Source organism: Aspergillus oryzae, chromosome 2 (genome assembly GCF_000184455.2).
Source record: "Aspergillus oryzae RIB40 DNA, chromosome 2".
NCBI lineage: Eukaryota > Fungi > Ascomycota > Eurotiomycetes > Eurotiales > Aspergillaceae > Aspergillus > Aspergillus oryzae.
Genome location: NC_036436.1, coordinates 3,847,307 through 3,872,154, shown reverse-complemented (window position 1 = coordinate 3,872,154; position 24,848 = coordinate 3,847,307). Strand labels below are relative to the sequence as shown.

The window sequence follows — 24,848 nt, the reverse complement described above, 5'->3', positions numbered from 1 at the left end:
CCCAAGTATTCTCCGCAGCTGCCTGATCCTCTTCCAGTACACGCTTTCCTGAATCCTGACAAACGTGGTCCCAGAATTTTATGGCATGAAGGTGAAACTCATCATCGGCGCTCAGCACTGTTCCGGTGGAGGAATAGTCTGTAACGTCTTTCGCTGTAGGTGCGCAGATACTCGAGGAACAAGTCTTGCTTTTAGAGGAAGGATGGTATTGGGCAAAAATAAAACATTTCCGTGTTTATCAATCAATGATTGACTCTATGTCCCAAGCGGTACCCAGTGTCTTCAGCCAATTATGCACAAACGGCGTTACAGGCAGTAAGCTGGCGCTGTTGACTTCGAGGTTTACTCTCGATTGCGCGGATGGCGTGGGAAGCAATTCAGAGAACTCCAAAGGTGCGATGGGAATGAGGTGAAGCATTTATTGGCAGGCAAAGGGAAAAAATGATTGTCTTAAAGCGGCTAAGTGTGAATAAGTAAGCGATAGCCTCGAAAAGGTGTGTTAATCAACCCCTGATCGTAGTAGACATGCTAGTCTCATCGCAGGGGGAGGGGGAATCGGAAGGGCCGACGGGGAGAGATAAAACATACCACAGCCACTTAATATTAAACTGCTGGGAGGAGAGCGATAGTTCGTTCCCCGACTGGACCGATGACAGCTGGTCAAATCTTGGCGCCACGAAGAGTTATTATCGTAGCTTCTCAGCTTGGGTCGAAATGCGCTCTCGCAATCACGGTCGGGGTAATCAATCAATCGAGGCCCGGCCGAATGTTTTAACGGGAGAGTTTAATTAATGAGAGAAACGCCAGAGCTTCTTGACGCCAAATCACGTGGTAGATAAGCACCCGTTTTGCTTTCTGTTCTCTCTTTTCTCTCTATCAATCTTAATTTTATCTTATTTTATCTTACTTAAAATTAATCCTTATTCTTTGGCTTTGACCTGCTTTTGTTCCCCCCTTTTTAATTCCAGGCCCCAATCCTTCATAAATGCCGCCTTTTCTGAAACAACTTTGATTACTGTTCCTCTTTTCTCCCGCAGAAGAATTTCTCACTATCAGCTAGTCTCGAGTCATTGGAGGATGTGATAGGCAAGAGCTTGAGACATATTGTTCAGTAAATCTCGTTTAGAGACAAACTAGTGATGTTTAGGGTCCATAGCGCATGAGAACACCTCACCAGAACTACTCCTTTTCTCCACTTTTAACTGTTGAACGTTCCTTTCAGCCCTACGGCGGTCCCTTAGTCCAGCTAGCCACATTTTCTTCCCTGAGCAGCACTTGAACAAAGCTTGTTCACCCTCCCACCCGAGAGTCTGGTTATTTCTTTTTCTCTTTTTCTCTCTGTCTCTCTCTCTAAATTAACATTTAATTCATTGTTATTTAATTAAATCTGATTATTGTTTTAACTTAGAAGGTATTGAAAGGAAAGAAGGAGAGGGAAAGCAGATAAAGAACTCATTATAAAACTATCGCAAACGAACAAAATCTCTTAACCACATGTCATGATGGAATTAAAAATGCCCCGTGTGCATGGTGGCATGCTAACTGAAACCGATTTCCCGAGCCGTAAAGAAGGAAAGAGATCTGGTCTATCCTGGAGGATGTCTTGAAGAAATTAAAGGGACTTGTTCCGCTCAGCGGCCGATTCGGCTGTCAATTTCAAACTGGCTGGGCAATCGTCGCGAGGCATGTGGAGCTCAACCAACTGCTTTGGTTAGCACCACTGATACTTTTCCGACAGGGGTAAACGAAATGAAACCTACCTGGAGACAGGGTGCCGAAGCAAATTCTTCATTTGCGAAAAGCTCCCTCAACTCGTCTCGGGTTGTGACCTTGTATCCTTTGTACTTGTCCTTCGCGCCGAATGCCACAGGAATGTTCAAGAAGTCCCAGGGCTGGATGTCATTGTAAACAGCTTCCCATCCATGAATGTACCGTTCGATGGTATATCCTTCGTTGCAAATGACAAAGCTACGTACGATGTTAGTCGGGCATGAGACATGTGTCACCCAAAGGCGATACTTACATGATAGGGTTAAGGTTATTTCTTATCATGGTGCTGACTTCCTGGAGCGTCAGCTGGAAACTTCCGTCACCCACGAAAAGTACAGTCCGTCGGCCCTGCTCTTTTGCGGCCAACGCAGCACCTTGACAAGCTCCAACTGAATAGCCGATACTACCCCAAAGAACCTGACTAATGGCTGTAACACCTGCCGGGAACCGAGTGTCCCAGATACCGAAATTGGCAGTGCCGGTTTCCGTGATAACAACATCCTTTTCTTTCAGCCACTGCCCGACAGTAGGCCAGAGCCATGCGTGGGTAATCGCCTGTTCGGTTGATGCCTTCTCGTTGTCCGGCAGTAGGTTCGACGGCGGCGAGACTGGTCCGACATTGAGATTGCCCATTCTTTGAACAATCTTTTGAAGGACGCCTTTCATGTTGATATCAGGGTATTCGGAGTACCGGACGCGCACGTATGTACTATGGAAGTCAATGGTGTTGAGTTGGCCAATACGGTAAGAGAACCCAGTCGTGTTGAAATCGGACTTGATAGCACCGATGCTCAGAATCAAGTCTGAAGATTCGACTTGCTCACGAACACCTGGGTTTGATCCAGTACCAGCGTAAACACCGCCGTAGTTCTTGTGAGTCTCATCCACTGCTCCTTTACCCATTGGAGCCACGAATGTGGGTAGCCCAGATTTTTCCACGAACTCATGAACTTCATCGAGCACACGATGGCGGATAGCACAAGCATCGACAAGAATAACGGGTTTCTTTGCAGCGTGCAGATACTTGAGAACCACATCCACAACGTAATCTTCTTTTTCGGGATCGTTCGGTGGTAGACTAAGATCGAGAGGGGTATCCAGCCGTTCTCCCTCGATTTTCTTTGTCACCATATCGGTAGGGAGAGAGATATAAACCGGTCGACTACGAATCCAACATTCTCGGATAGCATTATCAATGAGGGTCGCCACTTCGTGAGTTGAGTTCAAACATCCAAGTGTGCAAGAGATGTCGGCACTCATTCTGGTGAAGACGTTGAAGTCGCCGTTGCCCAAGGTGTGGTGGAGGAGCATTCCATCTTTCTGTGATTTCGTATGCGGTTGACCAACAATGTGAACGATAGGCACAAATTCGGAGTATGCACCAGCAATAGCATTGAGCGCCGATAGCTCACCCACACCAAAGGTGGTGACTAAAGCAGACATTCCATTGATTCGAGCGTATCCATCAGCAGCGTATCCTGCATTTGACCACCGTTAGCGATATGCGCCTCTCTTTTACCATACCCAGAATTCCCATTGACCATTCAGTGGAGACATACCGGCATTAAGCTCATTACAGTTTCCTACCCAATGAAGATCGCATTTTGGCAGGTAATCCAAAGCCACCAAGTTGTAGTCCCCTATGCGAATTGATACTGTCAGTAGTTGCGGTACAAGCTGGCGCATTGATGCTTACCAGGAACACCGTGTACTGCACGAACGCCAACCTCACGAAGTCGCCTGAAGAGGTACTCAGCGACATCTATGGGCTTGCGAAGATCCCTTGTAGCGATATCTGTCGCCATTGTAAGGACTCAGTAAGAGGAATGGAAAATGGAAGGTATAGTAGATGATAAGGTTGTTGTTATGGATTGTTGGATACTGAATTCTTCCTGGAAACATGGACAAGGGGGGGCAGTTATATAGTAGTGAATACAGAATGTCCTGTACAACTCGACGTGCAACAGTAAGACCAGGCCATACGTCATGATAACGTGATGTCATGGGTAGATAGTACAGATAGTACGCCAAAATTACAAGCTTACAATACAGTCAGCCACCGGCTGTCATAGTTAAGGTCACAATGTAGTTAAGGACGGCGGTAAAAGAAATACAAAGTGTCTAGGCTATGCCCAGGGTGGTTCACGGTGAAGAACACTTGCGACCCAACACAATGGAGAATGGGCCGATGGTTGGAAGATAGTCTATATCGGGATCTACCTGATCACTGCAGGTGTTTTAGAAGTATATCCCTGGTACTTCATGCCGACGAACCCGAGGCTCCGAGTCGCTGGCGTGACAGTCAGCCCACCCCACCCGATACGGATGGGATGATATTCTTCCACTAAACCGAATGTGGACGTCTCGACAGCCCCGCGGCGTTGCCGCCATGCCAATGATAATCGAGAATTTCCAGGGAAGACCGCACAGCGGCGAAACGGCATCAGATACTAGCATATTGATGTGTTTATCTGACCAAACCCGTGCAAACATCCAGCAACCTTAACTTTTTTTTAGAAACTATCCCTGCCGGGAAAAGACGGCACCACTACCTAAATTTGACTCGGACTACATCCGTGAATGGCGGGAACAGGAAAAAGGAGCATGCCGGACAACTCATCTCAGTCCTCCAAAAAAAGAAAGGTTGGCCTACTTTTGCTCTGACTCTCGGCGAGCTCGACCCAATGATCATCCGAATGTTTTCCTTCGTCTTTCCATTGTATTGCCCCAGTAGTCAGGAGATCTAATATGTGTGTTACAGGGAGGCGGTAATTGGCATAAGCATCAAAATGGCAAAGCTGGCATTGAAAGTGGAGATTGGGGGGTTTTTGTAACTTGCGAAATAGGAAAGGAAGGGAAATGTATCTCGGAGGTGCTTGATCTCTTCTCCCAGGTCAGTGCCGCTCTATGAGAGAAACTTTGACCAGGAAGATGTTGTGCTTTGAGGCAATCTTCCGGGCTCTTCAATTGTGCGGCTGACATATGCCCTGTGCACCAGAGCATCGAAACGCCAGAAGCGGGGGGTCAAGATGGTGACTCCGGTTCGGAGGACGAGGATGATATCGAAGCCCAAATCAGAAAAGAAGTCGCAGGGCTGAAGCCTAGCTCGGCCAAGCCTCGTCAGTTTCAGGCCATCAGGCTAGACATTCCGTGTGGTTTGTAGATGCTTTTAACCCTATCTAAAGATGACACGACTAGGACTAAATCTTACTTAGTATCGTTTATACGATTCGATAAGTCGATTGATCCCGAGAAGCTCGTCCATCAGATCTGCGTGGACGCGCATGCCAACCCAGACAGGAAGAGAAGCCGATACATCCAACGAATGACGCCTGTCAAATCTATCCGAAAGACCCTCAGTGTTGATTTAGAGGCTTTTGCGCGTGAGATTTTAAAGCCTCACTTTCACTCCGGTGGGGGTCCCAAAAAGGTATGTCACAGCACCCTAAGCTTTATATCTCTAGGCATGTCCTTAAGGCCTGCAAATACAGTTCGCTATCCGGCCTGCGATGAGGAGCAATCAAAAGTTCGACAGAGATAATCTCATCAAAACAATAGCCAGTGTTGTGGGACCTGAGCATTCTGTTGATCTTAAAAATTACGATCTTATTATTCTTGTTGATATTATCAAGGTCTGTTTCACAACAATCAACACTGTCCTCGCGCTCTTCAAAATTCGTTTCCCGCGTGGCTGACCTCTGCATCCAGAACGTGATTGGGATGAGTGTTGCCGGAAGTGACTACGAGAAGCTGAAAAGATACAATCTAGCTGAGCTCTACAAACCAGCACCAAGCTCGCAGGAAGTCGAGCCTAAACCGTCAACTGATTGAATCTCGGTTTGAAACAACTTTCGTAGTGTATGAGATATTTTGGGTTGAGCGGTGAAAATAGTGAATGCAATTTTTTGGATACTTATGAAATGTTATACAATGCATCAGTGCTGTATCACTCTAAACAAGACGAAGAGGGGGGAAGTAATAAAATAACAAAGGCCTACGGGAAAGTAACGAATAGAGCTGGTACTTGAATAGCTAATTAAGCTCCACGACGCTTCGTAAAATAGAACATATACCATGACCCGGTGAACACCTAGGATTGGTAGTAAACCTATGATCATATCGGGTTGGTCATTTCCCTCGTATTCGGAAGGCGAATAAAACTTTAGAGCATCACTTCTTGAACTCTAATGAGGATTATGCCCAGCGAAGATATTTCCATAACCATGGTAGTAAGTCAATAACAATATACTGTCAGTATTGGATCTTGGAATTATATACTACTAGCTAACCATTTTTCATAGAAAACATCCCCGATAGCTTTATCCACTAAGTAGAATTATGGGATTTAGTTACTTGTAGAGACATGCTACTATATATTGTTCTTTAGAGAATACGTGCTTGGGCACTTGTAGGGTTGACATCAAAATACCTGCCACTCAAAAGCTCATGACAATAGCCAAGAGCTCCCTGGGTAAGAAGACGGAGGTTCAGATAGAATGTGGCTGAGGTTGGCATGGAAGGCGTTGCGGTGGGCGTTTCAATGTAAGATCTGATTAGTGCAGCTTAGACAGAATAGGAAGGCGCCATAAACTCAGTTAGCCCGGGCGACTTACCCGACAGGTAGTATTCCCACTTTCGGCAAAGTTGGACGATGTTGAACCTGCTAGTTTACCCTGGAAACAAGCTGGTGTTCTATGTATGTACAATGTACATACATACATTGTGGTAAGCGAAAGATAGACTTTACCCATTATATAGTACCCTTATGAGACCCACGTATCCGCCCAACAGAGATGCCTACAGTTTGAGAAAATGATTGCACAACGGAAAGGCCCTCTTTTCGTTCCTTTCCTCTTCTTTACCCAAAATAGCAGTTATACTCGAGTCCATGTGATTCGTTTGGTCTGGTCGTCTTGGATGGGGAGGCCCACTCGGAAGCAGGGTGGAACAACTCGAATACTCTCGATTTCAAATAACCAAACCTTAGGCGAAAGGTACCATTGTTGGACCATTTGACGGTCCTCTACACGTGCTTGAACACGTGCTTCCCTCTCCTCAAAGGGCGATAGATCAACCTGGGTACCTTGAAATTGTACAGGCCAGATCTGTTGTTGCCACGAACTGATAGCTGTTACTCTTTTCAAACTCTCACCCATGACATTAGCAGCTCGTCGTAAGCCCTCGTCATGACATGATTAATATCGAGCATAAAGACCGCAGATTTTGGTGATTTTTTCATAATCCATCAGATGTTTCGAGCCTGTTTCAGTTGGGAGTACTTTCTCGTTAATATGGTCCAATTGGCGGTATACTCCGTAAAGATTTTTCTTTTCTTTTCTTTTTTTTTTTTTTCTTATATATATATCGCATAATGTTGACTATTCCAGGGAGCCAAGAGTTTCAAAAACCAGCACAAATCAGGTATAGAGAACAGAATTGATGTTTTGGGAAATTAATTTGTGAAATGGAACTGCAAGTGCAGCGATAGATTTTCAAGGCGCACAAGTACTAAGGCGAGACCACTACAGGGGATCAGAAATCCTTAGGACGGGATGCTTTGTTGTCTTCGGCAAGGCGGGCCTCTGATTGGGTCAACTGCATCGCGCCTTTCTAAGAGCGGGAGCCTTAGGCGAAAGCCCCAGTTCTTAATGTCACTCACTCTATTGACTTCATCAGTGCTCCGCCTATCTCCGCGCAACCTAGTCGGCTCATTCCTCCGTCTAATCGGTCAGGGGGCCACGTTCGCTTGACTCGCAACTCTTTGACTACAATGTCATTGAATCCAATTTTGTGGTTCGCTTTAGCGATTGCGGGAGAGAGCCAGTGGGTGAAGTGCCGGGGCCCGGTGGTGGAATGGTCTGGTAAATTGAGACCGTAGCGTCTCATACAGCCCAACTGCAGAATACATAGACGAACGGACGAACGAAGTACGTAGGAGTCCATGATGTGGATCCTCGTTTAGACGATCCAATTTAACACTTCTGATAACATGTTAGCCTTCGCTTCGTTACGCTGTAGGGTGGTATTCCAGGATTTATGTCTGAACCATGTTTTTTTTTCTTTAACCCTCCACGTTCCATCATATGTTGGTTTCTCTTTTCTACAAAGCTCGGTCATAAGTGGGTTCGCTCTAGTTTTCATATAACTTTTCATAATGAGCAAACCTGTATCGATCATTGCCGACAGTCTACCCTTCAAGCCAGAACGATATATTATGTCTCCTTCCTTTAGTAACCATTACTCTCGCGGTGTCGAAGTATCTGAGAAACTGTGTACAATTGTTCAGCGGATATTCACTTCTGCTGTCCATATTAGCAACATTTCTCCCCTCAATGGCCATCTCCATCCACTTTGCCTCATATCACTATCCAACGGAGCCCATGTACTTTTGAAGTGTACGCCGACGCCGATGACACCGTTGCTACGGCGAGAGCAATTCATACTTGATACAGAAGCCCGTGCACTCGCTTTACTCAAAGAGAGCGGGATTCCTGACATTCCACAAATCTTCTATTACAACTCTCGAGGTAATTTGCGCGATTCCGCCTTTTTGATGCGGCATTATGTGACCGGAGCTACACTACATGAAATGAAACCCTGGCTCACTCCCCAGAATCGAAAGGATATTGACCGGCGATTGGGAGTCTTGGCTCAAAATATTGGGCAACATGTGTCTGACTCCTTCGGGACTTTGGAACAGGTGGCCAGCGGCGCTGGAAGACGATCTTGGCGAGAGGCCTTTGTTATCCTCTTTGAAAGCATTCTCCGTGACTCGGAGGACGTCTTTGTCAACCTGCCTTATGCTGAGATAAGGCACCAGCTTAGTCGGTTATCACCAGCACTTGAAGAAATCACTTCACCACAGTTAGTCGTAATTGACTTTGGTCACCCTACGCAAGTACTAGTGGATCCAGAATCCAAAAAATTATCTGGTGTTGTGGACTTGGGCAAAACGCTATGGGGTGACATCTACATGGCTGAAATGTTTGAAGAGCCATCGTCTTCTATGCTGGACGGCTTTGGACAATCGCGAATTGTAGGAAGCGAGATGGAAAGAATACGACAGCTTTTGTATGTGCTTCTGTCCTGAAACGAGTTTGACATATGTGACGCTGACTTATTCTTTGTGACCATTTTCCCCCAGATATGCTTGCTATCGGTCCGTTGAAAGAGTCACTGTGCAATACTATCGGAATCGAGATATGATTGCGGAAAATGATGCGAGGAGGCGGTTGACGACGATACTGAACAAGATGGCCGCTATTTAGAGGGATGAACCGGGTTCTCGGACCTACGAAGAGGGAGCTATCTCAGGGGGTTGCACAATACTGGCGTTTAGGTGTCTTTGATTACAAGCTATGGGATTTCTAACGGGATGGGAGCATAGACCTAATAAAGCTAATTTGGACTGGTAAGCGTGTGTCGCAGTAGGACAGTACCGACTCAATGAGAAGTACACCCTTGGGGCTCAGTCGATTGTTGCTGCCTAGCAGATCTGGCGATCATTGCATTACTCAGATTATGGAGTATGTAGTACAATTCCTTGGCTAGGTAGGTCTACTCGATGATTTACACGATAGATTTCCTACTGCTCATATAAATGACAATTTACGATTTGTGTCCCGTTCACCAACCATGAGAAGTAAGTCCCAGATTTAGTATTATTTTTTTTTGGTGTGTTTTATTGTTGTTTGTCATTTGGCATGGATATACTTCCTAGTACTACCCGTACATTGATTTCCAAAGGGAGGTCGTAATTTATAGGGCCGAAAAGAAACCCAATTAAAGGGCGGGGCTGATCGGCTGCCCTGCAACAGATTCCGCGGGATGACGCTTCAAAGCTCAGATGTGGGGTCTCCGCTCCGCACCCCTTCGACACCGCGAAACACAGCTCATCTTTCTCTTTTCTCCCCTCCACATCCTTCTTACCTCTCGGTAGAGCTTTACACTTGCCGGAAATGGCGCATTTCCTGAGAGGAAAGCAAGCTGGTATCCAAAAGGACCTGTCCGACGGCTTGTCGCCGGACTTGTTCGCCCTCGATGATGTATGTCTTGGCACCCAAGGCAACATTTTTCCGGTTGCTCACTTGTTCGCAGTTCGCTCGATATGGCATAAATTCTCAGATCAGCGCGATCGCCTACGATCCCGTTCAATCTCTTATTGCCGTTGGCACCAGTGATACTCAGTTTGGCAGCGGTCAGATCTATGTGTTCGGCCAGCGTCGGGTATCCGTTGTTTTTTCACTGCCCCGGAAGGCGTCGGCCAAGTTCCTACAATTTTGTGCGGACAAGCTTGTCAGCGTTGATTCGAAAAGTGAAATTTGTGTTTTCTCCCTCGAGACACGACAGACGCTCTTCTCTTATGCCCCTCCTAACCATGTCAGCGCCTTGTTGACCGATCCTAGCCTCGACTATGCCTTCATTGGCCTGCAGAATGGTATCTGGACAATGCTTCCGCAACGGTAACTGGTAGTGCACTAACTGGTTTCTGTAGGTGATATCATTGCATATGATCTCGATCGTGAAACTTTAACTCCTTTTAAAGTTCCCAATCTCTGGGCCCAGCGTAATCCGCGAGCGCGCTTTTGCCCTGTCATCGCACTCTCCTTTTCACCTCGCGATATTGGAAAGATCCTAGTGGGCTATCCTGAGGGAGCTGTGACATTCTCGTTTAAGCAGAACTTAGCACAGAAGTACTTCGAGTATGAAGTTCCTCCGGGTGCATTGGGTGGGAATTGCGATGTTCCATCCCAGGAGCCGCGCAGACCAAGACTGACTAAGGCCGTTTGGCACCCTAACGGAATTTTCGTATTGACAGTGCATGATGATAATAGTTTGGTCCTTTGGGACTCTAAAGATGGTCGCAAGATAGCGGCTAGGTCAATCACAACCCCCAATATTGACCAGCCAGGTGCTAGTCGTGAGAGACCACTGTCAGCAGGGAGCGCTGTTGGGCTCAGGGACCCCATTACTCATATTGCGTGGTGTGTTAAAGGAAATGGGGATGATAGTGGACTTTTAATAGCTGGTGGTAAGCCGAAAGCTGAGGCCAACAAAGGACTTACTTTCATCGATCTGGGGCCGACTCCAAACTATCAAACATCCTCTTGGGCCATGATATCGAATTATTTCGAATCTCCAAAACAAATAACAGATCTCTCCACGCCTCCAGGCGCAGAAGTCGTTGATTTCTGCCTTATTCCTCGCGCCTCACCCTACTATGCTGGTGGACATGATCCGATTGCCTTGATCGCTGTTCTTTCTTCGGGAGAGCTGATAACTTTGAGCTTCCCTAGTGGTCATCCAATTACCCCCACCAATATGATCCACCCTTCTCTTTCATTTGTTCACCCCTTCGTAAACAAGATGACCCTTACGCCAGTCGATCGTTCAGCTTGGCTTGGCCTCAGGGAACGGAGGTCGCAAGGGCCAAAGTTCCTACTAGGCGGTGCGGAAGGGAAGAAGGTCCTCAAGCGCTTTGAAGATCGTAATGTGATCACAACCGCTCATGCTGATGGCACAATTCGTCTCTGGGATGTAGGCCATGATGAGATCGAGAACGGGGATGTCATCCAGGTGGATTTGGCGCGTGCCGTTGGCCGTGTTAGTAATGTTGAAGTTACTGAAATGGCCCTAAGTGGGTCAACAGGTGAGCTGTCGGTTGGCCTCAGGAGTGGTGAGGTCGTGATATTCCGTTGGGGCAGCAATGGAAGTTTTGGCCACGAAGAGCCCGCCGGCGCTAACGAAGGACCGGGGAAGTTGACTAAGGTCGCTCACAGGACTGATCCTGGGTTGAAGCAGGGACTTCTTCCCCTTACCCTTTTGGATATGCAACAAGGATCAGTCACTGCGCTGAAACATAGCCAAGTTGGATTTGTCGCTGCTGGCTTCGAAGGTGGCAGTCTGGTGATCATCGACTTGCGCGGACCAGCTGTGATTCATACAGCGCGATTGTCCGAACTCACAAAACCTAGCAAGCGGAGCAGTTTCTTGAGACACCGATCGTCTGATGATGCCCCACCAGAATGGCCAACAAGCATTGAATTTGGTGTATTGACTTTGGAGGGCGAAGGTAGGAGAGATAGCGAGGTCTTGAGATATGCAGAATTATGCTGATCCATAATTTTTACAGATTATTCGAGCATTTGCTGCTTTGTAGGCACCAATCGGGGAAATTTTGCAACCTTTAAGATCCTTCCAACGGATAACGGGGGTTATACGGCTTCGTTTGCTGGAGCAACTTTGCTGGATGATAAGGTCATAAGCATCATTCCTATTAATGCCGAGACCGGTGACCTTGCCTTAGCTACTCCGAACGCGGTTGGAGGTTTAAGAAATGGAGTTCAGGTTCACGGTGTCGTTGTTGCTGTAACCGTTTCTGGCTGCAGGATATTCAAACCTGCAACTTCTAAGGGCGCACATAAATCGTGGGAAGATTATTTGTGCGACTCTGCTGCAGTGGTCAAGGTCGAGGGTCGAGGTTACAGCCTTGTTGGGCTCTTTGGTGATGGCAACGTGCGGGCTTTCTCTATCCCAGGCCTCAAAGAGATGGGCTGCAAGGAAATAAATTACATGGCTGATATGAAACGCCTCTCGGAATCCACAATTTGTTCTAATGGAACAGTTCTTACCTGGACAGGGCCTTCCGAAGTCGGATTGTTTAACGTTTGGGGAGCTGGAACTGGGCTGTATGTGCACATTCTCAACATACTGTCTGAGATCGATAACTCACTAATAACAATTGCAGGCGACATTCCGAAGACCAGCTCTATAATATACAGGCAGCCATCCCGCCACGCCCTACAATTACCAACATGCAATGGATCTCCGGCACCCAATATATCTCTCCTGCTGACATGGACATTCTCAGTTCGTACACCCGCTCCCACTTGTCTAGGTTTCCCTGCTACGTTTGTCCAAGGAGTGTTTTACTGACGATGGTGCTCGGATAGTTGGAGGCCCGGATCGTCCGCCTTCTAAAAAGATGCAAGAGCAGATGAAACTTGAAGATCAAGAGCGTCGAAGACTTGCTAGGGAAGGACGAACCATGTCCAACCTGTCCCAGGAGCAAGGCAGCCAAGAAGGATATTGGTCGTACATGCAGCGCCAAGTGCAGCAGCGCACTGAAAATCTGAACCTTGCCGGTGACCAGATGGAACGACTAGAAGAAAACAGCAGTAACTGGGCTCGGGACGTCAATAAGTACGTTCAAAATCAGAAGAAGAAGGCGGTGCTGGGTGGTAAGTTCATGTTGATTTCTTCTTTCGAAATATCGGGCTAATCAAAACAATAGTGTTAGGGTCGAAGTTTGGACTCTAAAATGCTGGTGATTGGTAGACGGCGACTCCATTCTAAACCAGGGGCAATTATGCTAGTTTGATTGATATTGAATATCAAAGGACGGTCTTTGGTTGTTTCGAAAGGCCTAAAGAACTAGAACAAGGACTATCTATACTTGAGCAATGATAATCAGCGAATGAAGGAGAGAAAGAGAGCAACGCCAACACCGATACCTAGTAGCTACACTGCATAGACACGGTCTAAGATAAGTCAATCTTGCTTCAGCCGAATGCCCTTGGCCCCGGTAACCTGTTTGATGTCATCCACCAAGTCGTGTATATGGGTGAAGTAAACGAGGCCACCTCTGACACTGCCACCGGTGCACATCCCAGCAACATCACCGGTACGGGTGAAGAAAAGGGCACCCGAATCGCCGAAATCCGCGACTCTATCCCTGAATCCGGTGATAGTATGCATCCATGTTTCGGAATTGTTTTCTTTGTCATCGAAAACTGCAGTCTTAAGGCCGTTATAGACACCATGAGTTAGCCCCGTTTTGCGACCAATCTTGTACAACCGGCGAACACTGTAGATTGTTAGCATGATACCCCTAGTTTGGGTTTGGATTGCTGTTCACTTACTAGGAAGCTTGCTTTGGTGCTCAGGAGTGAATATACAATGAGCACAAGTAATGCCGACTGGTTCCCAAACTCCAGAGGTCGGGTTCTTCAACTCTAACCAACCACCAAAGGTTCCGTGTTTAGTAGAGTTATGAGCGCTGACACTATCCCCTAGTGTAACAGGCTGCGAGCAATTGTCTATGGAAATATGCTTCCCGTGGTTGATATTGTCCTCCTCATCCCAGCATTGGTCGTATCTTTCAGTGCTGTACGTGTATGGTATGGGATTGTCTTTGCGGATCATAACATCGACGGTGGACAGCTTGAATTCATCTAACACGTTTCTGATACCCTGCTTCACTTCTTGCCATTCCCGACGGCACTTTCTGTAGAGAGTCAAGAAAATCGTAGGCGAGCAGTCTTCTGCTGATGTCTCGTACCCAATGCGGTGACATCCTAGTGATCGGAACCCAGACGTGTCTACTGATGTCAAGATCTTCTCTGCAACAGCCCCCCACAACGGGTATATAGCATCGGTAGGTTTGCAGGGGGAGATTGATGGGCCCATCTCAAGACGCCGGTCGACGATTTCCACAGAGATACTGTCGATACCATTTTCCTGCAAGCTGTGATAGATTTCCCGCGCAGCTTCCAACCATCGGCCTTTCGAGGATACTTCCCACCTAGCGCCGACGCTAAGGGTAGGGATAGGTACCACGAACTTGTTCGGGTAGGCCTTGCGACCAATAAAAGAGATATTTATTATACCAATATTCCACTTCTTACCGATAGCTCGAACGTCATCAAAACAATATCCCTTACACGTAAAGGTGGAACCATCGCGAGCAGTTGTTTTAGGAAATGGATAGGCATATTCTGATATTTCACAAAGGTTGGGTCCACCGGCGCGAAGGTACTCCTCCACGAAGCCATCATCAGATGTGGTGTCCCCGACTAGAGGTCTTTCTGGGGCAGCCCTTGATGTGGAGCTGCGTCTGGGGGGCTCCATTCGGATCGGGTACTGGCAGGTTGAGGTTACTTCAAAAGTCAGCGCCATTGTGGGGTTTGGGTGTAAAGCAGATTGCAACTTGTAAATTGAGGAGCTGTACTTGTCCCTACATTTGCCAGTGGAAAGCCCTCTATAAAAGGGAAACTGCTCACCTGTAGAATCAGATAGTTGAAGACTGAACTGAGGGCAAAAGTTTGCTCTGTGCGTGATGAATCTGCTCGGGTTGAAACTACTTGATGTGTGTTTGTTCATAGGCAGTAGGTATCTGGGTCTCGTCATTCTTTATGTAAACAAATGTGCACATCGTTGTGTGGTTTGTTCTTGCTATACATAGAAAGCAGGAGCTAGCGGTGCATACTCTTTCAAGTTGATTTCCATTTAGCACAAAGAGAGTATCTTAACAGAGGAGAATATAATCGTCCTCTCTTTCTACTACAGTTAATGAAGGCCTACATGAATCCAATTTGAAGAGCTCCAGCAATATTACTGGTAGATATATTACTAGGCCCCGAGGACTTACCACTATGTAAGGTAATTCATATGCTATTTAAATCTCTGTGCACCGTTTTTAGCTTTTCATGTCAGCCTAGGAATGGCCTTTTTTTTTTCTCTCTCTTATTCGTGTTAAACCGTGCAACAAAGCCTCCCTTTGTCCATGATGAACCACTTCACCTCAGACTGTATAAAGGAGAAAGTGATATAGAAATATCAAAGACTAGGGCGTGCACTTCAATGACCTCCAAAGAACAGATACTAGTTCTTACGCGTATTCGGTGAAGAAAACGAAGCATAAAGGTAAATGAGACCGAGCTATTCAAGAAAAAGAAGATAGGTCGGGAAGGTAAGGAGGAAGAAGAATGGAAAGAATCCCTGCTATCAAGGCCGGTAGCGCAGCTCTGTACATTACTAGATATCATCTATAGACCTTCCCCCGAGTCCTGATCGACAGGCTTCCTACCCTGTACAGGTAGATCCGTAACTTACCAGTGTCATCATTCTATCGACTTGACTAAACTGCTCTCAGTATAAAATCGCATTCCACATTCTCCAAAACTGTGTGATGTTGATGAAGATCACCATTTTATGTCGGCAGCTGCACGGCTGTGAAGAAAAAGCGGTCTCATTGAATCAATCGGAATAGAATAACGATAATATATATCTGCCTCTCTATTCTATACGTTACGTGTTGAGTGGACACGTAAGGCTAATAGGCATATCTCCTGTGTGTTACTTTCTGTGTGAGTAAGAAAAACATGAGAAAATCAAGCCTTTTGCTCCTTAGGCCCTTCTCTCGTGGTCTCGTTCCTGATCAGGCAAGCCTGCCATACTTTTACCGTCAAAAACCCCGTGCAGTCTCCCCAACTACATTCAAATCAATTCTTTCGACCATGAATCCGACTGGTGTCTTATACGAGCCTATTGAAGAGGTTGAGAGAATGGAATATTACTGGGCTGGGGGCTATCACCCGGTAGCAATTGGGGATCGTTTCCACAATCGCTACCGGGTAGTCCATAAGCTCGGCCATGGTACATACTCAACAATTTGGTTGGCCCGAGATGAGAGGTCCCATAGATATGTCACAGTCAAAATCTGTACTGCTGATTCGAACTCCCTCGAGATTGATGTACTGGACAAACTGTCTAAACCCCAACAATTACTAGACTTGGGCAGAACGATGATCCCTTCAATCTTTGATAGATTTAATATTCAAGGCCCTAATGGCAACCATCTCTGCTTGGTGACTAATCCAGCAAGAATGAGCCTTTCTGATGCGAAGAATGGATCATGGATCAGTCTTGTTCAGCTTGAGGTGGCCCGAGCGCTAACGGTGCAGCTCATGATTGCGATTCAGTATATTCGTTTTGTCAACCGTGTATTTCAGAGCCGTATACCTAAAACACCATGTTAAATGCTATATTCTACAGCCCAGCATCTCAACAACAAGAGCGTATTAAGGTATCCATAGTGAACTAACGTTCTCAAGAATAGTATTCTCCTATTTCCAGTAAAAAGCAGACATCAAGGCTGTCTCACCAGTGCCATCGCGAATTCCGAGCAGACGTCGAGTTCTTGACACCAGCCATTCAGTGATAATCTAATTTCCCCGAGCTACTGCAATGTGGAGAAATGATAGGCCCTCGTACCTAAAGAGTAGATCGATGGGTGACGAGGGTCTGAAACGTAGGTCTAAAACGTAGATCTAAATAATCCTTTTTTGTTAAGACGTAGAAGAGCTTGTATCTTGCAAGAGCTGGCTTGGGTCTGTTCAAATCACTCTGGCATGTACAACCAAAAACATATAGATCTTTCTAGTTCAGTTTTCTCGCGACAAGAATGCAAAGTTCGATTGGATGTCGAAGGAAATCCAGAGAGATAGACATTATCAACTGGGATCACCTCAAGATGCTCTGAGACTGACAAATTCAGTATACGTGACTGCATATCATTTGAACCATCAGGCATCTGTCATTTTATGCCCAACTGTCAGAACTCCTTGGTATACGCTTCTGGGCGCATGGAGTTTCCCAACTCACAGGCACATGTAAGGGTTATAATAGATCACATGATCTCGTGGAGATATACAAGGTACAACGGGCATTTGAAGGGTTTAGGTTTTGTGACTAATATGCCTATTTCTCTTTTTCTTTAATGCTTATATTGCAAGAGAATAATACAGATCCCGCTGGGTTGAGCTTACCCTCGTGTGTATTATCCAGGTAGGTTTAGTCCAAGAAGTTGAGTCGATCTATGGTTTATGGGGATGACTTAATGCACCTTATCCCGAAAGGCCACGTGAACGCGAGTTGAACAGTATGATTCCTTGTTCAGCTAGCGTTGTCCAAGTGGTCGGATTTCGAGGAGTTGCGCTGCTGGGTGGGTGGACACTTGCGGCCCCAACTAGAGTGGGAAAAAGAGCGGTTAGTGCTCTGATCGGGCTCTCACCGTCTCCATGGGGATGACAGATCCTGATTTTGGGACGCCATGATTGCTTATCCCCCATCCGCCTTGCATTTACCTGCTAGGGATGGACTGGCAACAATGCCAGGAGTTTAGTTGGTAGGTGGGTAGTGATCCCTGTAATCCCGGCTACATACCCTAACTTGTTCCTTACGTTCATAGCTATAAGCGGAAGAGTGAAGACAGTTTCGAAGCCTAGCAACTATTCATTCGTTAGATTATGTTGGTTCTATATCATAAACTAGATGCAGTGATTTTGTAAAACGATAGTAGGGCTGGTAGGGTTGTCATCATAACGTTGCAACTGAATCATAAAATCATGGAAAACAAAATAGTTAGAATAATGGTCAAGAAGTGAGAGGATGATCTCAATGCGTATTTCAAGAGATGTTCAACCTAGTGAACCATGACCTCTGGCTGGTGAGAATGCTGATTTGTAGAATCAGCCTTGGGGCCATCGTCTTTCTGTTCGGAGTCGTCACCCATCTCGACGTCCTCATCGCCATCACCAGCCTCTTCTTCGTCGAGATCCTCCTCATCGTCGTCGCTTTCATCTTCAATATCTTCACTTTCAGCGTCAGAAATATCTTCTTCTTCTTCCTCCTTGATGGCGGGCTCGGCGCCCTCCATCTCATGATCTTCACTCTTTACATCTCTCTCTGCATCCGCAAGTTCTCTTACTAGGGCGGCTTCAAGCTCCGCCTCTTCAGCACCGTAGGCAGCACTGTCATCTTCCAGAATATCAGCTTCTGGCTGATCCGGGGGATATTCGGCGGGTGCAGATTCTTCCGAGTCCCTGAGGGAAGAAATAAATATTAGCCACAATCAATACTTGTATGAAGAGCACCAAGCACTGTACCATTTGATTGCGAATCTAGTCACTCTTGGCTTCTCCGCAAGGATGTTTCGACGGATCCGCTCGATGATTGGCTTTGCAGGAGGCTCTGCGCTGAGATCCTCCGAGTCGTATTCATTGTTCACGTAGTAACCAACACGAACGAATTCTCTACCATCGTAGCTACAGGTGAGAAGAATGACAGTGACGCCAAGAATTTCGGACGTGGGAATCCGCTTAAGGTCCGGTGCTTCGGCTTCAAAAATGAACTTGTTGACGCCAACAGGGATGGGACCGACGAAAAGCGAGTCAAGCTCTTGGTCATATTCGGACCTATTCGAGTCAGTTAGCAACAGATCTGTCGGCAGTGCCGTCCCGAGCCTCGCTTACGATGTCGCCGAACCGACGTAGGTGAGTTTCCATTCCAAGTCTAGCACCTGGTTAGCCAAGTATTGCTGCGGGGGACGATGGTCCATGTAATACCTTTTTGCAGCTGCTCAAGACATTCAAAAGTGATTTCGAATTGATAGGGAGCGAGGAAAGGGGCGGGGTTGTTCTGGATCTTAACCCCAAGGAGAGAAACAACGGACATGGCGGTAAACGGCTGGCTTTAATTGTAGGGTGGTTGTGAAGAAGGTTGGATGGAAATTTTGCGCGGGATGGAAGAAGTGGTAAATAAGAGAGTAGAAGACACTTATAGTTTCCTGAAACAATGTCGAAGTCAAACGAGGAAGAAGGGGGGAGGGAGGATGGAGAAACTGGAGACTTCAATCGAGGGGAGGGACGCAGCGAGCAAGTACTAACTAATTAAACCAATTCGACCCTAAAAGAAGGATCGACGACGCGCCGCGTCTGTTGGGCGCATTCTCGCGCCCACCGCCTTAGTCACGTGAGAGAGCTTGCGTGACAGCTGCAGCTTCAGCCACAGCTTGTGAGACGGCATCATCTATCACTGACATTCCATTGACCTACGAAATCTTATTTTACCCCGGATTCTGTTTGAGGCGGATACCTTCCCAAGAGTGATTGGGTGCCTTCCGGCTTCTCCTCTCACAGCCTAGGGGTTTTGACATTCATTGTACGTCGCTTGGGTAGCAGAAAAATCGGATCGTCCGTTCCCCTCTCTGCGGAATCAGTCACTAACCAGATCCGAACACACAGGTTTTCTTTTCACGACACCTTGATTGGGACTCAGGAAACGCTTTTGTCATGGCTGAAGATGATGCTGAGAAGGCCTTTTTCCAGGCCCAGGCAATGAATGCGGACTCCGTGGACTATAAAGCTGTTGAAGATCAGGGCGCTAGTTCAGATTCAGATGATTATGATCCTTCGAAAACACTTCAAGATCAATATTCTGCTTCCATTCTTGATTCTAAGCAAAGTGAAATTGCTCCTTCAAGTGCTTCTCCTTCAGATCCAAATCCCCCTACACAGTCTATCCCCCCTGAAACAGATCCCAGCCAGCCCGCGGACAGTGCCTACCCTTCCCAGACACCATCCCGAGCTGACTCCCAGGCATCAGTGTCGGCACCTGCGTCGGGTACTTCTGTACCATTGAAGACGAGGACAATTGGGGGCTTTGTGGTTGAGGACGAAGATGAGGATGACGCGGGTGATGCGGATTATGAACCGCCAGCTGTACTAGGTGTCGAGGACATGAATACTATATCTATGAATGTGCCTCAGCAACCCATTTCAGGAAATGCAAATGAAGATACTCCTACCCCTGATGTATCAATGGACGGTGCTGTGCAGGCATCTGCCGACGCAAAGAATTTTCCCAATAGCTCTTATACCCCTGCTTCTGCTGCTGCTTCTAAAAGCGATACGCCTGCGCTTTTGAGCCAGGACATGTACAACTCACGTACTTTGCAGTCTGAAAATATGCAAGATAGCGCTGCAGCTACTCCCGTTCCTGATTCTCCGTCAACCTCCAAGGGCCGATTGCCTCACGATCGCGTTGGTATTTTGGAGGACAGAATACAAGAAGACCCACGTGGTGACATCCCGGCATGGCTCGAGTTGATTAATGAACACAGAAACCGCAATAGAATCGACAGTGCTCGTGAAGTATACGAGCGTTTCTTGACGGCATTCCCCTTCTCTGTAAGTATCTGATGCGTCACCTTGGGAGAAGGCAAGAGCTGACCCGTTCTCAGGCTGAACAGTGGGTGGCATATGCAACCATGGAGTCTGAACTCAACGAGTTGTATCGTCTCGAGCAGATATTCAATAGGACTCTCTTGACTATACCCGACGTCCAGCTCTGGACTGTATATCTGGACTACGTTCGCCGGCGTAACCCTTTGACAACCGATACTACTGGTCAATCAAGGAGGATTATCTCTTCTGCCTATGATCTAGCACTGCAGTATGTCGGTGTAGATAAGGACTCCGGGTCTATCTGGACAGATTATGTCCAGTTCATACGCTCTGGTCCAGGGAACGTCGGTGGTTCTGGGTGGCAGGACCAGCAAAAAATGGATTTGCTGCGCAAGGCTTATCAGAAAGCTATCTGCGTTCCCACTCAAGCTGTCAATAACCTTTGGAAAGAATATGACCAGTTTGAAATGGGTCTAAACAAACTTACGGTAATTCGGATGCCCTGCTTACCTGTAGTTGCGTGCCCACGCTAACGTTGCTATGCTTATATATAGGGACGGAAGTTCCTTCAAGAGCAGTCACCCGCGTACATGACCGCCCGCAGCTCTTATACGGAACTGCAAAATATCACAAGAGACCTGAACCGGACAACCTTACCCAGGCTACCCCCTGTTTTAGGCTCTGATGGTGACATTGAATTCGGGCAACAGGTTGATATCTGGAAGCGCTGGATCAAATGGGAGAAAGGCGACCCACTTGTTCTAAAAGAAGAAGACCAGGCTGCTTTCAAGGCTCGTGTAATTTATGTGTATAAGCAAGCTCTCATGGCTCTTAGGTTTTTACCAGAGATATGGTTCGAAGCTGCCGAATTCTGCTTCCTAAACGACATGGAGAACGAGGGGAATGAATTTTTGAAGAACGGCATAGAAGCTAACCCCGAGAGTTGTCTTCTTGCGTTCAAGCGTGCTGACCGACTAGAAATCACATCGGAGTCCGAACAAGATCCCATAAAGCGAGGTGCCAAGGTTAGGGAACCTTATGACAAGCTTCTTAACGCGCTTTACGACTTGATCGCCAAAGCACGCACTCGAGAATCTCAAGATGTCGCACGACTTGAGGAAACTTTCGCGAAAATCAACCCGGATACTCAGCCGTCCAAGACAGACGATGACGATGACGACCAAAGTGACTCGAAGGCCAGAGAGTCGATGAAGAACGCCCAGATTGAAGCCCTGCGCAATGCACATGCAATACAAATCGGTATCCTTTCTAAAACGGTCTCTTTTGCTTGGATTGCTCTTATGCGCGCAATGCGTCGTATACAAGGCAAGGGTAAACCTGGCGAAATGCCCGGCTCACGACAAGTGTTTGCGGACGCTCGCAAAAGAGGACGTATCACAAGTGATGTCTATATTGCAAGCGCACTTATTGAATATCATTGCTATAAAGACCCGGCTGCAACAAAGATCTTCGAACGGGGTGCCAAGTTATTTCCCGAGGACGAGAATTTTGCGCTCGAATACTTGAAGCACTTGATTGATATTAATGATGTTATCAGTAAGCTCCCCGATCCGAACCTGATCTTGTAGGTCGTTCGAAGATGGAAGCTGACGTATCTCTTTTCAGACGCTCGTGCAGTCTTTGAGATGACGGTAAGAAAGCTAGCATCTAACCCGGAAAATGTGCACAAGACCAAGCCCATATTTGCGTTCCTTCACGAGTACGAATCTCGATACGGAGATTTAGTCCAAGTTATAAACCTAGAGAATCGGATGCGTGAACTGTTCCCTGAAGACCCGACGTTGGAACAGTTTGCCCATCGATACTCTAGCCCTGCCTTCGACCCTACAGTTGTGCGGCCGATCATCTCTCCCTCCCAGACAAGGCCCAAGACAGCATTCCCAACGGAACAACCCGTGTCTCGTCATGGCACTCCATCTTCGAGGTATCCGGACGCGTCAGTAACAAACTCACCGAAGAGACCGTTGGAAGACTTTGATGACGAAATGAATCGACCACGCAAGTTTATTCGAGCCGACTCCCCACTGAAAACAACCCAGAGACGACAGTTGGATCCGCCAAAACGTACCCAGCAAGTTATCAGTAACCAGACTGGGTCTCAATTCCGGTCACAAGGTTCACCTGCTCCATTGCCTCGTGACATTGTTTATCTCTTGAGCATCATTCCCTCGGCGTCAGCCTACAATGCTGGTCGGTTTTCACCGGAAAAGTTGGTCGACCTTATTAGGAGAATTGATATGCCCACCTCCATCTCACAGATTCCACTTCCACCATCTGTTCGCGGGCTTGGGTTTCCTGGTACGTCTCTAGTTCCCTGTAATCTTCTTACAACCCCACTTTTCCTACTAATGCTTATCGCTTTCGACAGGTGCCTATCGCCCACAGTAATATACCAACGCATATAGGCATGGCTCCTACTATTGCTTGATGATAATGCGCAATATCTGAATATCTTGGGTTCCCATTGCCTGGTGTCTCGCATCGGTTTCAACCACATCTCATCGGCCTGGCGTGTATTAGATCTGTAATCATTTTCCAACGTTGCTTACATTTGACGAACGGCGTTAAAGTTTGGTTTGGCAAATTGTCACGAAATCCCTTAGCTGGGATCAACAAGAAATAACCCTCGGTGCCTTTCTTTTGGGTAGGATATGTTATCTATTCCTGGTCGGGTTTGTACAGTTTTTTTTTTATATCTCTTGGTCTCCGATATGAAACGGTCACTAGGAAGTTGTGGTGGGTTGACGAAGGGGAATTTTTGTTTCTTTCTATGGCACGAATTGTGCGATTCTCAGGATACCTCTCGAGTGCAATATCTTTCTTCTCCTTTGACAATGGTATTTAACGTGTTCGTGAAGTGACGACGTTCCTCAACTCTGAGTAAAAGCCATGATGCGATGTATCATCCAGATCGTTATCTAAATAAGCATCTATGCAAGTGTGCCCACAATGTGAGAGACGAGACTAGAACATGATATTGCCAGCGGGGCTAAAGGCCAGACTGATCTTCTGCAGCTCGACAATCTCTTTCAGATACATACCCTAGTTCCAGTACATGTGTATCTCGGTCTTGACGTGCTCCATTTTCCTGATGAGCGCCATCTACACAACGTGCGGTGCTGAGAGAGGTCAGATATAGAACAGTCAAACGTGACACTGACCGTGACGGGATTTCCAGCCAGAGGCCTGGTCAACTATTGTCAACTTCTGTTAGCTCTGGTCACCTCAGCATTTGGTCTATTCCTACTCCCTCGACCATCTCTAAGACTCTTCCACCCATCATCCGCAGGAGACCACCTTGTTGTCTGTTGCGCCTTCCTCATTTGACCATCGATCTGTTCCTCCACCTCAATCAACTCTCATTATCATCACCCTAGGCAACAGCCTGAACAGTCAACCAGATCTGTTGTGTTTCTTCCTGCTTGATCTCACCTTCCACACCTTCCACACCTTCGAGCCTCACCACATCTCTTCCTTCCTCAACCCATTTCCCTTTCTGCCAATATCTTTCTATCAACATCCTTCCTTCAGAATCTGCTTACCACTTCTATCCCCAAACCCTCGCCATATTCCATCCTGTGACCACAAATCCCCATATCCTAAGCCGACATTCACTGGAACCTTAACATCTCTATCCTTTTCACAGCCACCCACACCTAAAACTGGACGATCAGTCAAAAAATGGCTACCAGTGATCCAGCTTTGGACAGGCCAAGACTGAAGACGGACATGTGTAGAAATGTCGATCTGCCTTTGGGGGCGTTTGCCATCAACCACTTGGTAAGTTGGATTTTTTTTTCCCACATTCCCTTGGGTAACTCCGCCTTGTATTCGTATTCTCTTTTGCCTTGAACTCTTTATTCTTTATTCTTCATTTTTCTTGCCACATACATTCCCTTTTGTTGGTTTTTCTTTCGCCTTTTTCTTATTCTCTACCCCCTTCACTGTGCGGATTCCTTCCCAGGCCCATGTTCATTCCCGTTTACTCAAACGGCATATGCATGGAATTACGGGGATTCACAGGCCGAAGACTGTCCATCCATGTGGGAAGCCGACATTCATTGCGTTGTCTTCTATTACCCGAGTCAAGTGTAAACGCTTCACAGGATGGCGTTCTCCCTATATAAGAAAACCCTCTCTTCCTCCCTATGGAACTTACTCTCCTTCTCTCGCCTTTCTCATATCTGTGTGAACTTGCTGCCCTGCTTTGTTTCTTTTATATTGCCACTCTCCTGGTCTCATACCAGTAAC

At 46.9% G+C, this 24,848-nt stretch overlaps 5 protein-coding genes across 5 annotated transcripts; 3 read left to right on the top strand and 2 right to left on the bottom strand.

Moving 5' to 3' along the window:
- Positions 1 to 1,612: 1,612 nt before the first annotated feature.
- AO090003000661 (alpha-keto acid decarboxylase family protein) lies at positions 1,613 to 3,575 on the bottom strand (the record flags this gene model as incomplete). Its single annotated transcript, XM_001819761.3, has 5 exons — positions 1,613 to 1,702; positions 1,761 to 1,968; positions 2,024 to 3,248; positions 3,330 to 3,410; positions 3,467 to 3,575. The coding sequence occupies 5 exons, from the start codon at positions 3,573 to 3,575 to the stop codon at positions 1,613 to 1,615; spliced, it is 1,713 nt and encodes a 570-aa protein (XP_001819813.1).
- Positions 3,576 to 8,359: 4,784 nt separating this feature from the next.
- Positions 8,360 to 8,860, top strand: AO090003000660 (uncharacterized protein; the record flags this gene model as incomplete). Its single annotated transcript, XM_001819760.3, has 1 exon — positions 8,360 to 8,860. One exon carries the CDS (start codon positions 8,360 to 8,362, stop codon positions 8,858 to 8,860), a length of 501 nt encoding a protein of 166 aa, XP_001819812.3.
- An 868-nt stretch (positions 8,861 to 9,728) lies between these two features.
- On the top strand, positions 9,729 to 13,089 carry AO090003000659 (putative SNARE-dependent exocytosis protein (Sro7); the record flags this gene model as incomplete). Its single annotated transcript, XM_023234980.1, has 7 exons — positions 9,729 to 9,815; positions 9,868 to 10,207; positions 10,265 to 11,842; positions 11,903 to 12,458; positions 12,518 to 12,639; positions 12,723 to 13,010; positions 13,070 to 13,089. The coding sequence occupies 7 exons, from the start codon at positions 9,729 to 9,731 to the stop codon at positions 13,087 to 13,089; spliced, it is 2,991 nt and encodes a 996-aa protein (XP_023090045.1).
- Positions 13,090 to 18,034: 4,945 nt separating this feature from the next.
- Positions 18,035 to 19,065, bottom strand: asf1 (nucleosome assembly factor ASF1; the record flags this gene model as incomplete). Its single annotated transcript, XM_001819758.3, has 4 exons — positions 18,035 to 18,434; positions 18,498 to 18,806; positions 18,864 to 18,903; positions 18,957 to 19,065. 4 exons carry the CDS (start codon positions 19,063 to 19,065, stop codon positions 18,035 to 18,037), a joined length of 858 nt encoding a protein of 285 aa, XP_001819810.1.
- Positions 19,066 to 19,682: 617 nt separating this feature from the next.
- Positions 19,683 to 24,789, top strand: rna14 (cleavage polyadenylation factor subunit RNA14; the record flags this gene model as incomplete). Its single annotated transcript, XM_023234979.1, has 6 exons — positions 19,683 to 20,579; positions 20,633 to 21,064; positions 21,131 to 22,133; positions 22,203 to 22,895; positions 24,335 to 24,377; positions 24,621 to 24,789. 6 exons carry the CDS (start codon positions 19,683 to 19,685, stop codon positions 24,787 to 24,789), a joined length of 3,237 nt encoding a protein of 1,078 aa, XP_023090044.1.
- Between the last annotated feature and the right edge of the window lie 59 nt (positions 24,790 to 24,848).